At 35.3% G+C, this 15,604-nt stretch overlaps 2 protein-coding genes across 3 annotated transcripts; one reads left to right on the plus strand and one right to left on the minus strand.

Annotated features, from left to right (window-relative positions):
- Positions 1-324: 324 nt before the first annotated feature.
- On the minus strand, positions 325-8,646 carry dnase1 (deoxyribonuclease I). Of its 2 annotated transcripts, none has more exons than XM_028455293.1 (9): positions 8,473-8,646; positions 5,860-5,999; positions 4,474-4,562; positions 4,298-4,378; positions 3,497-3,612; positions 2,286-2,398; positions 2,061-2,215; positions 565-658; positions 325-492 (listed from the first exon to the last, which is right to left on the minus strand). In XM_028455293.1, exons 2-9 carry the CDS (start codon positions 5,995-5,997, stop codon positions 424-426), a joined length of 855 nt encoding a protein of 284 aa, XP_028311094.1. In that variant the 5' UTR covers positions 5,998-5,999; positions 8,473-8,646; the 3' UTR covers positions 325-423. The 2 variants fall into 2 exon arrangements, with proteins under 2 accessions (XP_028311094.1, XP_028311095.1); XM_028455294.1 differs by having other exon boundaries at positions 351-492; positions 5,860-5,978.
- Positions 8,647-12,052: 3,406 nt separating this feature from the next.
- LOC114468526 (nucleolar protein 58-like) lies at positions 12,053-14,240 on the plus strand. The gene is made up of 4 exons (XM_028455487.1): positions 12,053-12,090; positions 12,555-12,651; positions 13,371-13,413; positions 13,476-14,240. The coding sequence occupies exon 4, from the start codon at positions 13,543-13,545 to the stop codon at positions 13,990-13,992; it is 450 nt and encodes a 149-aa protein (XP_028311288.1). The 5' UTR covers positions 12,053-12,090; positions 12,555-12,651; positions 13,371-13,413; positions 13,476-13,542; the 3' UTR covers positions 13,993-14,240.
- Positions 14,241-15,604: the final 1,364 nt, after the last annotated feature.

Genomic DNA, 15,604 nt, shown 5'->3' on the forward strand with positions numbered 1-15,604 from the left:
GATGCTCTAAAAGGGCCAGATTTGGCCCCCGGGCCTTGAGTTTGACACATGTGCATCAGTGGCTACTATCCCTCCCTGTGTTCTTCATTGTTTTCCTGTATCTTAATATTTACGATGTTAGGTTTGGTTTTTCGTCCTGTGACTGACGGTAAACCATCGTTCACCATTTGACGCAACAACAGCAACAGTATAATATTAACTATAATAGTATTATTTCATCCTGGAAAACCTTTAAACTGGGTTGAGCTGATGGGAAAAAAAAAAACTCTAAAATTTTTTAGTTTTAAAGCCTTTTTCATATTTCTGCTCTGAGAACAGAGAGACTCAGTTGCTGTAATCTTTATTAAAAGGTGTCATTGAAGGACTTGTGTTGATTTGTGATGGTTGCAGATGATTGGCTGCTGAGTTCCTGCATGTGAGGAACTAGTTTTGACATCCGAAGCGTGACTTCATCCTCACCTCCACGGGGTAATGATCACTGACATCCAAAGCCTGGGAGATGAAGAGTTAAAAACACAGTCAGCAGGTTCTTATATCCGTGGTAACTGAGGAAATATTTCTCACCAGGTCGAGGCTGAGGTTCAGATCCCTCATGTAGTTGTAAACCTGAGCACTGCCATGATTAATGCCGTCCATCATGTCCTCAGTGGCCACAATCCTACAAGTACAGGATGAGAGCGATCTGAGGACTGAGGGTGTATCAAGATAGTCCCTCCTATCTCCTTTCCTATCCACTTTTCCTTATCCCCGTGGGTGATGTCACAACAGGGATGGACTGGTACCAAAATTTAGTCCTGGTATTTTGTGTCCAGACCAGCCCACTACATTATCAATGACATCATGTACAGTAGAAGCAGTTGTTAAGTCAGTGGTACTCAACATGTGGCTCTTAATGTCTTAATTTGAATTATTATTTACCCAGAAAACTTTAAATGAGGGAAACTTTTTAACCCCTTTTTACCTATTTCCTTTGGCCCATTTTTGCCCCTTTTCAAAAACATCTGACATGTTTTTCAGACTTTAGCTTCCTTTTGCCAATAAATATGAATGTTTTCCTCTTTTCTGTTAATTTTTGCAAGTTCTTCTTGACCCTTTTTTTTTCTCAAATTTTTGTCAAACATATTTTGGCCACTTTTCATCCAAATAAGCGAACTTTTGCCGAATAAATACCACTACGATATTTTGCCTCTTTTTCTTCCACATTTTTGCCCTTTTTCACTATTGTTTGTCACATTTTGTCCATGTAAGCTACCTTTTACGTTACATACCACTTTGTTCTTCTTTATTTGCCCATTTTTTAGCCATTCGACTGCTTTTGGCTCATTTTCGTCACTTCTCACTCTTTTCTTGCCACGTTTTTGCAACTTTTGGACCATTTTTGGCCACCTGTTACCATGTGTGCATCCACTCGCTCGTCAGAAACAAAAAAAAAGGATCGGACCGGGCCCACATTGGACAATGCCCGTTATGCCAGATGGCCAGTCCACCCCTGCGTCATGGGGTTAAGGTAAGGTGTTAGGAGACTTCCTAAAGGAGTTAAGGAAATGCCATCACGTTGTTTTGACAATCTGACGCACTTCCGCTAGGAGACGTAACAATCCCACAGCGGCGAAGGTTAGTGACGTCTGTCATAGTGAAAAAACTACAAATTTCCAAGAATGGACTACAAAAAGTACATTTATAAGTCTTTCCCTGTGCCTCTAACCGCTGATATAATCTCGAATATCGCACGGTTTGAATGGAAATCAAAGGAAAAGAGGTTACCAGGCTACGAGGAACAAAAGTGAAACTAAAGGAACGGGTTCCTTTTAATGTTGTTGCCGCAAGGTCAGCATTATGTGGTCTCCTTTGGTAAGGGATGCATCAGTGTTTCCTATGCCAAAGGAGGTTATAAAGGAAGCATTGAGCCTCCTTTCCTTAGCTTTTAGAGAATTGAAACGCTCCTTATCATGGCCGCCACTCAAACCCTTCCGGGAGTTAAGGGAAAGTGGATAGGAAAGGAGATAGGAGGGACTATTCGGATGCGCTGAGAGTGTCTGTGCCACTTTGTCGACCTTCACCTGTCGTACGGGCAGTTGGTGTTGGTCACCGTCGTGTCTGTATCACTGGAGATCAGCCAATGGAAAGTCTGATCTGTGTAGAGGCGGATCTGTTGGAACTCTGAGTTTGTGACATATCTGCAGCCTGCGTTAAAGTCTCCCAGCAGCACGATGTCCTGAAGGGAAAAACTCACCATGTGTTGAGTACTTTAAAGAAACAAGTGATTTAAGTGTGAGTGTGCTCACGTTGGTTTTCCATCGAGCGCGCACGTCTGTCACCACATCATAAAGGGCTTTCAGCTCCTCCACGGCAGCGTCTGGAGATGTGTGCTGAGGTATCAGCGTGAAGTTGCTTATACCTGCGCAGAGAAGAGTTTGAAATGTCATACTAACGTAGCACACTACTCCTACTACATCTGACGTCGTGATGAGTATGTGGTGCGTTCACATTAGAAAGTATGGAAAAAATACCCAGATGTACATGGGGACATTTTTTAAGTATGCACGGTGGGCACAATAGTCATACTCAACTGTCCCATGATGCATTGCGAGCGGAACGTAAAATGGTCCTGGAACTGACTTTAAACTAAAAATCAAACATCCTATTTTCAAAACAAAAGCATCTCTTCTTGTCTTCCATTAGTTTGTTTGTTTACTTTTGTAAATAATGCTTGTAGTTGACTGGAGGTTTTGTCACTAGCACAATGGAGGATCTTTAAAAATGTCGGCAAGAAATGTGTTTCTGAGTTTTATGGATCAAATGTTCACATGTTGATATTCTACTTGGTCACTTTCTCACTTCAAATGTTTTCAGAACTTTCAAAGGTGGAGAATTAACAGATTTCTAGCCTCAGTGTGATTCAGGTTTTTGTCGTTGTAGGTTTGAAATGCATCTTGGGAAACTTGGACGTATACTTCAGTGGGAACGCTCATCATCCTAATCTTACTTTTCGTAGATAGTAGACAGAATCTGAAGATATGATTTATGATTTACTTCACGATACATTATATCCCGATACCAAACGATACGAAATACATCGCGATATCAAGATTTACAAATTTCACCTTAAAAGTACACTTTTTTTTCCAATTAAAAATGACTTTTATTTATTGAAGTCATCTTTTTTAGTATTTGGGGGCCATATTATGAATAGTATGTTTGTGTATTCTTTATAAAAATGCAATGAAAAAATATTTCAATCAAAAAACTTTTCAATAAATGAAAAATAAAACTGTTCAAATGCAATTATTTGATTCTCAAATATTTTTTTAACATTTAAACACTTTTTTTCCATTGAAAAATTTAGTTTTTGATTGAATGATAAAGACACAAATCAACCTCCATATACATATAGATGAGGAGCAGAGTGTTTATAATTCAACTATAACACATTCAATCAGAAAAAGTTTCTGATTAATAATTATTAATGAAACCGTGCCATGAGGTAAATGTTTACCCGTATTCCTGGAGGAGAACATGACGACAAACGGCTCTCTGTTGAAGGTGTCGTTCCCACAGGGCTCACAGCCGTCATCATACGTGTAGTTTTTAGACACCGTCACCATCTGAGGCCTGACGACAAACAACAGCCACGTCTGATTTTTATGTCTGTCGTCCTGCTTCCAAATTAAATTTTCTTACCCCAAAAATTAAGTCAATATCTGACACTTATTCTCCAACTTTAAGATAAACTCAAACCTAATATCAAATTTGAGATTACTTCCAATTAGATTTAGATTTTATCGTATTTTATATAATTTAATTACATGTTTCAATTTAACCCTAAACCCTTGTGTTTACAGCTGATTTTAATATCCTTATTGATTTTTAAACTGTTTGCTGTTGCACTTTTTAATCATGTAAAGCACATTAAATTGCCTTGTGTATGAATTGTGCTATACTAATAAATTTGCCTTGCCTAAACCTAATCCTGAATTTAAAATTGTGAAAAAACGGCCTTAAAATGTCAATTCCAACTGAAACTTGTACTTAAACTAAACGTCAACCTTCACCTCGAAAAATAAAATTTCAATTCCAATCCAACCTCAAATGTAATCTAAATAAAAACCTAATTTAACCTAAAATTCAACATTAATTTAAACACACAGAAACATACTTTCTTTAATGTGTCAAATACAGTTTATACTGGTGATTTACAGTTTTTCCCACAAAAGCAAACCTAGCATTTCATCTTTATACTGCATTAAACTGTGAATGAGCCTTGAATTGTGTTTGATATGTGAATATGAAGGCGTACCTGTAGAGGAAGAGGTATCTCTCCTTGTAGGAGCTGCGACCAAGAGGCTCACTGGTGATGTAGCTGAAGTCCTCAGAGCCTCTGAACACACAGAGATAGTTGGTAATGAATCACCTTTATGATCAAACATAAGCATGATATCAATCCTCTGTGTGTCTGGACTGTGTCGTGCTGACTTGTTGACGCGTTCCATGAGTTTTTTTGTAGCCGACAGGTCGTTGTCTCTCACCTCCTGGATCAAAATGATGTCATAGCGGTGAATTATCTGCAAAGAGTCAAATAAAAACACTGGTTTTTCATTCAGTTTTATCATAAAGACGCTTCTGCAAACTCCACCTCGTACTTTAATGCAATAATAATAAAATCATTAAAATGAAGGTCCATTGTTCCATGAATCTGTGATAACCACATTTATTTATTTCTGAATATTATCCACTGTTATACAGGAAGTTGATTATTTACGCCCGAGTATAGTCATCTTAAGATGTAAATCCTTGTTTAATCAGAAATAAAGGGGTTACAAGTGACCAGAAAAGGGTGATTAAATTTGATTTCTTTTAAAAAATGGGTTAAAAGTTGCAAATTACGATAGAATGGGCCAAAAACAGACGGAAAAAGTGGTACAAAAGGGTGGAAAGTGGTCAATATTGGCTTAAATGTGGCAGAATTGGGGAGGTTGGCGTAATGTCATTTAAAAAGTATGAACATTTAGTTTAAACTGACAAATAATGGGCATGGCAAATCGTGACTGTGGTGAAATTGGCAAAAATATGCATGAAATATGGTGAAAAGAGGTTGAAAGTTTATCTGAATACAAACCACTGTTATCCAGGACGTTTATTTATATTTGCACTATAGTATGTAATCATCTTAAAGATGTAAATCCTTGTTTTAATCAGAAATAAAAATGGGTTAAAAGTGACCAAAAATGGTAGAAACAGTGGTGAAATGGGATTATAAAAACCAGAGAAATTGGTTAATATTTGTAAATTAGAGTGGCCAGAAACAGACAGTGAAAATGGTATAAAAAAAATTTTAAAAAAGGGTTCAAAGTGTCAATATTAGAACAATTAGTTTCAACTGGCTAAATTGGTAAAGAAAAAAAAAAAAAGAAATAATAAGCATGAAATATGGTGAAAAGAGGTTAAAAGTGACAATATTGGGTCAACATATGCACCATTAGGTGGAAAAAGTGGTGGAAAGGGTTTATTAGTGTGGAAAATGTCTTGAAAGTGGAAAAAAGATGCAGAAAAGGCATTGAAATTTAATGGGAGTAATGAAGCACAAATTAATTAAAAAGTAGCAAAAATATGGCAAGAAAAGGTGATGAAAATAGGTTTAAATATGACAAGTTTGGTATAGTTGCAGAAAAAGAGGAAAAATAAGCAAACATGGGCTCAAATTGTTAAAAAAAATATTCTTGCGTCTCCCGACCCCAAGGTTGAGAACCACTGGTACCTCATGTACCTGTTTTTAATCCCATTTTAAAGGAGTGTTGTGTTACAGTAGTGTTTCTCTTATACATGTAATATGTTTTTTAGAGGAAAGGAGCAGAAACAGACCGTGCTGATGATGTCCATCAGAGTGTTATTAGAGGCTTTCTTGTCTCCATATGACTTGATGTTGAAGGCCCCCAGGAGCAGTGAGGTGCACACGTGCAGCAGGGCCAAAGACACGCCCACTGTGCACAGCAGACGCATTCCTGAGAGTAAGAATGACCACCGCACACAGGAAAACTAAAGCTCAATAGGTTTTTCAAAGTAAAATCTTGATTAAATGAAATATCTTAAATCAAGGCAATATATCCTTTTTTAATCTACATTTGCCTTAGTTTTTGTGTAAGATTTTCTTTCTTTTTTATTTGTTTTAAAAAAATATTGGTAAACCAAATTTTTTCTAATCCTGTTGCCAGATAATTTTGCTTATTTTAAGTAAAATAAGATATATATTACCGTCAGGGTTTCGGGTTAATTATATATTTCAGTTACAAGTTTGTTTTCAATTACAATTCAATTACAATTACAGTGACCAGCATTTTTTTTCCCAATCTAAATTTTCATCCTCAGAAAGTCAAGTACAATTATGTTCTCAATTATTAAAGTTCAATTACAATTGATCACAATTACTGAGCCTGAAATAAATAACCTAGTAAGTAAGCTTGATAGGAAATATACTTTAATAATTGTTAACCGTGGTGCCCTTGAGCAAGGCACTGAACCCCAACACTGCTTCAGGGACTACAGATAAAAAAACAGCCCTTAGGCTAATTCTGGCTTATTTATAGAAATATTTATGTATTTTCATGGCAATTACAATTACAAAGTCAATTATCTGAACTCAGTTAAAATTTTAGTTACGATTACGACAGTATTTTTAAAATTGCAATTACAGTTAAAGCTGCAAGCAGCGATGAACGGGCCCTCGCAACCACACACGTGGGGAAGTGGTGCATGTTGAGGTGTGTTGCATGTCAATGTTAAAGTGTTGAGACGTAGCTGATCATTTTCAAGGATTATATCACAAACTTTCCTGCAATGACCAATGTTCCAATGTTCTAATCCAATCACTGGAGAGCCCACCTCCAAGCCCCACCCATTTTGGAACATTGGAATATTAGATTATATTGTTTGTATTGGAGAGTCACAAGACTTGAGGCTACAAATAAGTTACATTTCATGTTTCTAGAGCAAAATATGAGAGAACATTTTAGGGAGTGGCTTGACGATTAGGTTTGGACTGTGATGATACCGTTGATGAATTATTTTTCATTGATAACATCATCACTGTATGTTCCAAAATTGGTGGGACGTGGCGGTGGCATTTATTATTAACCAATGGGTTACATTAATTTTAACCTTAATAAAATAATATTCTACAATTTAATAAAATTAATAAAAATGATGTCATCAGTCCGATGATGCCCAAAATCTCAATTTTTTGCCAGTCCTACTATGAGTTCAAATTTTCATGAGTTTTTGAAACTGTTTAAGCCCTCAAAAATGCAATCATAATAATAAAAAAAACAAGGTGCATTACAATAGGATCCTATGTATTGTTGTTGTATTGTACACTGGAAAACTGTGTGATGTTCTATTCAAATTACGTCTTTACACTCAATTTAAAGCACAATTACAGTACGACGGTGCATCTTGAATATCTTGTTAGGTGAGAAAATCTTGAAATCATCTTGTTTTTAGAAATATTTTCGTTTTTTTTTTTTTTTTTTTTACATGTGATGAGGTCATTATGCTATACTATTATTGTAGTTTTGTCCTCCAGCCCAAACTTTTTACTTTATCCAACTGTGATGGATGAGTTTCTTATTCATGGGAGTGTTTCACCAAAGTGGAATGTCAACTTTTAGGATCATGGTAAATCCATGTTAATCTGTTTTGTAGGTTTTTATGAAACGCATTAATTGAGGAATCCTGTTTACCTGCATCCAGCAACTTCACCTGTATGTGTATTTATGAGGATTCCAGTTGATGATGGTTTGACTCATTTTAAAAAGTAAAGCTGACATCCAACATACAGATGAACAGATTTAACAAAAAAAAAAACACTCAATCTGGAGTGAAAATACTAATCGAAACACAAACTAATAGTAGAAAAGTTGTTTTCTGAGGTGGATTCAGGTGATACAGTTTGAAGTGTTCTTCTTTGTTCAGGCCGACTGTGGGAGTTTGTACCACCTGTTCCTCTGTGCATGAGTTAACCTGACCTTCACCTTATTTCACGTCAACAATTTCCTTTATAATTGCTTGCTTTTTTTCACCAAAGTATCTAAGTATTTCTGTGGCAATAATGCGTAGTGAGTTTTAGTGAAATGTGTACCTGTGTTACTGTAATTCAGTCAGAAACAGAAATAGAAAAGTAGCATATCTACTTTTGTTGACCTTGTACATTAACACTTGTGACCTTGGATTTTATATTGTCTAATATTTAAGACAAGAACACATCAGATCACATTTTTCTGCTTTATAGCAGTGAAGGCTGATTTATTTTATGGTTTTTGCAGTTGTTAATGGTGATAAAATGGGGTATAAGGACTGTTTTATAGAGATTTCTGTTTTACTTATTTTCATCCATTTTTTTATTTGTTTGTTCAAAATAAATACATGAATAGAAATAAAACTTTTTTTTTTAAAACAGGTGAGTCAGAGATTCATATCTACCTGATTCTGATCGACGCTGTTGTTGCACAAATGAACCCTTGTTGTCCAAATCCCTGCAGGATCTGCTGCACCTTCACAGCTTCACACTGACTGCGTTTGCTTCAGGTTTGAATTCACCTGATGTTGCACATGAGGGAGGAGTGAGGAGCGGCTGTGTCTAATGTTCACTGTAAAGCAGGCATAAGCAACTGGTGGCACGGAGACCACATAACAGCCTTTAGTCTAATTTTGCACTGCCCCCAAAGTAAATATGCAAAAACTTACAAATTTACAGAAAAAAACACGTCATAACGACAAGAATAGACAAACTAACGGAAACATATACAAAATTACAACAAAAATAACAATAAAAAACACACAAATTAAAAAAAACTACACAAAATGAAAGAAAAATATACTAAATGACACCAAAAACATGCAAAGTGACAACAAGAATGAACAAAAAGAAAGAAATGTGTCGTAAATGAACAAAATAATACACAAACTGAGAACAAAAAGAAACAACGTGAGAGAAAATTATACTAAATTATGCCATGGACACAAAAACAACAAAAACACACAAAGTAACAGAAAAAATACACATTATGAACACAAGAATACACAAAACAAAAAATATATACAAAATCACAACAAAAATATTTTTAAAAATACAAAAATGGAGGAAAAAACCCAGCAATTCATAGATGAATATACTAAATGACACCAAAAATTTAAAAAAAACATATCCTAAATGATACCAAGAACACAAAACAACATCAAAGTTACACTAAAAACACACAAGATAAAAGTAAAATACACAGAATGACCACAAAGACACAAAAATGGACAAAACTGCCAAAAGTAGTATTCAGATTGGTCAATACAACAAAAAGACACAAATGAAAAAACCACACAAAATCAGAGACAAATATACTAAATGACACCAAAAACACACAAAGCAACAACAACAATGCACATGACATAGTATAAAAGAATAAAACACCAGTAACACAAATGAAATACATACAAAATAATACATATATACAAAAATAATAATACAACAATTTACAAAGTACAAAACATAGCAACAGCAGCAACAATATAAAGAATTATAAAGCAATATACAGTAAATATAGACAAATATGAATTATAAGCAATATAAAGAATGTAGTTGTAGCTAGATGTATAGCTTTTGTAGTTACAGATAAATAAACTAGTGTTCTAGTCAATAAATGTATCTTTTAAGGCACGTGTGTCTAACTCATGGCCCGGGGGCCAAATCCGTCCCTTTGGATCATCCAATTCAGCACACAGGAGAAGGTAAAAATGACAGAGAAAATATGAATCATTGCATAAATGAAACTCGACAATATTTGCAGGAGCTCAGTTTTCCGAGTGCTTATACTTCATTGCAGTCATTTTTAATGTTAAACAGTTGGGAAGAAAAAAAATCTTACAAAATCCTTCAATTTTCCTCAAATTATGACATATTTCCCTTAATAGAAATAAAAATTTGTCCCAAAACTCGGAAATTTAAAGTAAAGATCCTGTTAGGACTGATATGTGTCACTTATTGCTTGGATGTTGTCGGTTTCTTAAATATTTTGTATTTTATGTATACGTAAAAGTGCAAATTAGGGCACAATAATGTTGTAATTACTTGTTTTCCAGCAGAAAATCTGTGTAACACGAGATCAAACTACTCCATATTTGGCCCCTGAACTAAAATGAGTTTGACACCCCTGTATTAAGGTCTATTTATTCATTTTTGGGTGTTAATATTAGTGATACTGGAATGGCGGCATTTTACCACGTAGTGGCGCCAAAAAGCAGGAAAAGGCCTACGTTCGCGTGATGACGTCAGACGCGCGTCACCCACAACCAGGAAGAAAACATCCAGCTGTTATCAGTAGCGGCTACTAGCCTTTCTGTGGCCCTGTGTGGCATCAACAGAGTAATGCTGTGAGCGATGTATGAGATCATGCTGAGCCCGGAGGAGTGACTGCACCCTGCGGTAACCTGGAGTTCCGTCTCCCCCTCGACTTTCCTCCGGTCTCAGCGCTGCAACGAGGTACAAGCTACAAGCTACCGCTAGCTGGGTTAGCATGGATGCTAATCGTCTAAAACCTGTTTGTCTCCGCTCCGGTGCATATTCATAAGGTTAAAACACGCTGTTGTTTAGCCTTTAGCGTTGGTGTTAGTAACAAAAGAAGTTAATACTACTGACTGACAATGCTGTTTATTTAATACATCAAGTCCCATGTGCTAAATATCACTTTTATGTTAGCATCATTGGTGCATCATCAATTATGCTAACAATATATCTTCCTCAAGTACAAGTACTGTAACTTGATTGAAGCTCTCCTCAAGTACAAGTAAGTCATACATAAAAATATTCAAGTACTAGTAAAAAGTAACTCAATTATATAGTACTTCAAAGTAAAAGTTACTAGTTACTTTCAATCCCACATTTATTTTGGTATAATAATCGTGCCACGGTTCTCTTGCATACAGTAAACATCTCGTGTATAAACTTAAAAAAGAACAGACCAAATATTGCACAATTGGAACTTAATTTATTTTACAGAAAGACAACTGTATAAAATAAAAGGTTTGTCAAAATGTAAAAATAAATAAGTAACACCAATTTGGTTGGGTGTAGAAATCTAATGAATTACTTTACTTATTTAAAACATACTTAAGTACGAGTGAAATAACTGATTTATAAATATACTCATAAAACCCCTAAAAGCAACTCAATTACAGTAACGTGAGGACTTGTAATCCATTACTTTCACCTCTGCAAATAAGACATGCAAAACAATACCACGGATTATACACAATAAATCATCCAGTTGGGGGGAAAAAAATAAGAAAACTCAAATAGAAAAATTTCAAGTCTGCAAAATTAAGAATAACGTAAGTAGGAAACATTTTTGTGTAATTGAGACAATATTTTACAGCCACGCTAAACAATTCTCCACTCGTTCACGAACAATGTAAATATATGAAATCAATAAAAACTTGTCTGTATATTTATGTGTAGGAAATATTCATTTTGATAGGATATTCACATGTGTTTATAAATCTATCTGTATAAATATGAGTGAATTGCCTGCGCCCTTCTTCAAACATGGAAAAATCAATAACTCATATTTATAATGGTTACATTAGTGTGTCCATAATGCTAGTTGATTCATATTTTATTAAAGCACAATGGGAGGAAGAGATGGGCTTTCAGATCTCACACTCAGTTGGTAATAAGCTCGGAATATGTTCATTAGGGGTGTCCCAAATCGATATTGATATTGGATATCGGTCCGATATCAGCCAGAAAACGAATATAGGATTTTATCGGACTGCATCTAAAACCCCTGATATATATTATATTTATTCAATTGTAGAATACTGTAGATATTATGTTGAAGGTTAAAATTGATGTAACCAATTGGTTAATAATAAATATGTCCTTGTTAATAAATAGGGCCTTGAGTTTGACACATGCTCTAAAGTTACCATCCTAGCGTTTATTTGAAGTGCTCCTTCCTGTTTATGTGTAGATGGTGGAGGGCGTTCCAGAGAAGAGTCGTGGTCTGAAGTTTGCTGAGCAGCAGCTGCTGCGTCACGGCTGGGAACACGGTGAGACTTCAGTTCATCTCAGCATGTGATTGGTGGGGACGATTTGTCATTTTAAACTAATTGTTCCAATAATGACACTTTAAACCTTTTAACACGTTTTGTCTGTTTTATATTCACTTTAATTTGTAACTTTTAACCAATTTCTGTGTTTTTTTAATCCCATTTCACCAACTTTTTCTCCATTTTTAGTCACTTTGAACCTATTTATTAGTGATTAAAACCAGGATTTTCATCTTTAAGATGACTATAATAATAATAATAATAATAATAAACGTTCCTGGATAACAGTGGATATTATTCAGATGAATAAATAAATGTGGTTATCACAGATTCATAGAACAATGGACCATCATTTTACTGACTTTGTCCTTTATTTTGGGGGTTGTGGGTAGAACAGGTTGAGAACCACTGATCTAATCTTCTGCACTTATTTCTAACTCTTCTTTTCTTCCTTTGTGTGTCAGAATGGGATCAAACTGAAAAAGACGGCAGTGGAAGACGACGACCCCGTCTCTAATAAGAAGCCTCCAAAAGCGTCGCTGGCAAAAGCTAAACTTATTAGTAGATCTATGTCTAACAAAACACATTGTTATGAACCATATTTTTTAATTGCCTTTTAAAATGGACTACTTTTTAGATAATTTAGCAGCTTTTTTACTCAAAATAACAACTTGTGCTGCTTTTAGTTGCTCTAAAAAACCAAGAAAAGTTAAAGATGTAGACGTAAACCTGTTTTGTTTATAGAAAGAGGAAAAAAACTGTTGTGACCACAGGGGGCAACAGTTCCAACTCTGAGGTTTGGTAGTAGACAATGAAGCAGAGAAAAAGAGCTCTCCTAAGGGACCTTTGCTCTCCCTTAAACAGTGCGCTGACACGCTCTGGTGGCTGAAGTTAAAGAGTAAATCACAGACTGTTGAAGACACACAAACCCTGAGGATAAAAGGACTTTAGGATGGAAGTCATTCAACAGTCAGTGATTTACTACTAAATGATGTAAAAATCTACTAAATGATGTAAAAATCAGGCTGAATGTTTCACTCCAATAGAAAACAATGGGATGTTTACAGGCAGTGGGGATGTGTGACATCATCAGTCACATGATTTCAAGATGGAGGAACACAGGCTCTAAAACTGTAAAGTAGTCGTATTTTTAAAAGGTAATAAAATAAATATATAGTGCATAATAGTGTGTTTTGTTGCTAGGTGATTTTAAAATGCTGTTTTTATAGGTTTTTGTGTGAAATGTGTTTAAAGATGAACTGATGAATGTTTCTCCTCAGATGCACAGCTGATAAAGGCCTGCGGAGGGCGCACCGCACACAAGTACGTCTGAGATTAAACAAAGAAATCAAAGTTTGAATGACATTATTTATTATTTATTTCAGAGGAGTCAGACACGGTTTGACCATTAGCTCCAAATTAGCTCGACTGGAGCAGCAGGAGGCGGAGTTTATGGCCAAGTACGGTGAGAAGAGCCAATCAGGAAGTTTACAAACTCCGCCCACAAAGGAGGAGGAGGAGACCACAAAGGAGAAGATGATGAAGCAAGAGCGATTAGCTGATGGTGAAGAAGAAGTGACAGAAAATGGAGTTCAGCCCAAGAAGAAGAAGGAGGAGGAAGTGGAGGCAGGAAGAGGTGAAGGTGATGAGAAGAAAAGGAAAACAAAGCTAAAGAGAAACGAATCACACTCCATAGAATCTGAAGCTCTGCCTCCTGGAACTGAGGACGAGAAGAAGCAGAAGAAACAGCCACAGGTTGAAGCTGCAGAAGAAAAAGAAGAAATCAGAGATGTGAGCGTGAAGCAGAAGAAGAAACAGAAAAAGGACAAAATAAGAGGAAGTTCCTCTAAAGAAGAGGAAAATAAAAGATTAGAGACAAACTCACATGTTCATGACTTTTAACGAGACAGCGACGTAAATAAATCTTCCAATGAACTGTGACAGACACACAATTAATCTGTGGCTCTGTTTGGAACATTCCCTTCACAATAAAAGCATGTCTTTGGGTTTTCAGTGGGTATTTGAACCACGTATTGAGAACAACTGATCTAGGCTTGGGCAATATATCGAGATTCAAGATATATTGACTTTTCTGTTTTGGTGATATAGAAAATAACAATGTCATAAATATATATTTATTTTATAGCTTATTTTGGTTTAAATTCTTGTTTTAGAAGTCGCTGCTTTCACTAATTCTAAGAACATCTAAAGCTCAGTTACATCATCACTGAGTGCATTTTAATCCAGACCTTCATTTAAACATACACACTACAGAACTCACTCACACGTGCTGTCCCTTAAAGGAGAAGAAAACACTTTGTGGCACATATTGTGCAGCTGTTTGTTAATAAATGTGTCTGGCATTTTGCATCAGCAAATTTAACCCTGAATGGTCTAGTGAGTTAAAAATATAGAGATTTATATTGTTTATCACCATCCCGCCTCCTGACCAATCAGATGTCTTAGAAAACGAGCTGTCCAATAAAAGGAGGATCATTGTGAAAACGTCTCTGTGTGGATCTGATGTGACGCTGACAGGAGAGAGAATATTTATCATTATTTACCATCACATCCTGTAGGAAACATTAATATCTACATTAGTAGCTGATTAAACCTCATTCATTCATGTATTGTGTGGTGACGCTGAGCCTCAGTCCTGGAGATAATATATAAATATTTTTCACCTTATGATGTCAGCTGATCTATATGAACACAGACACAATCTGAGCTTTAATAAAGTGAAACTGATCAGAGTGAAAGATTATTCTCCATCAACTAATATTGTATATCTCATATCAATAACACATTTATCTGCTTGTGTTCTTTCTTCCTGATTTTACTGCAGAAACTGTTGTTTTTGGTCTAAATTATGGATTTTAATTCTTCATATTTTAAAATAATTATTCCTCATTAGTGATGTAAATTGCTCCACAGTTTCTCTGGGATTGTGATTGGTCTGATGCTGTTAACTCCGCCCCCGTCACAGGAGCGCGCACGTAGCCAGGCTGAAATCAACCTGGGGTAGTGAGCGTGTTTATATCCTTCTTCATAGTACAAGGGGCTAACTGAGAGGACCCCAGGAAACTTTAGGGTTTATATAGGATCCCAATCATAAAAACTGATTTTATATAAATACATTGCATTCATATTACATAGAATAGCTGCAAGTTTGCACTTTACAAATATTTAATTAATACACACGTCTAAATACAGAGAACATTTTATCTATAATCTATACTTTTGTTTCATTTTAGTTTAATGTTAAACACTTTCAGACTTTTTCATTTTTTATTAAATGCATTGTAAATAAAATCTATTCTTAATCATTATTTTTCATCATTCTTATTCCTTTTATTATTAGTAGTAGTATTATATATATTTTAAAAGAATAATACTTTTGATCATTCTTGTTTCTTAAAATATTAGTTTTTCATCATTATTCTTGTTCCTACTCTTATTACATATCTTAATATTGTTTCTTTTTAATTTAAATACTTGACTAAAATATTTCACT

Source organism: Gouania willdenowi, chromosome 8 (assembly GCF_900634775.1).
Source record: "Gouania willdenowi chromosome 8, fGouWil2.1, whole genome shotgun sequence".
Taxonomy (NCBI): domain Eukaryota; kingdom Metazoa; phylum Chordata; class Actinopteri; order Blenniiformes; family Gobiesocidae; genus Gouania; species Gouania willdenowi.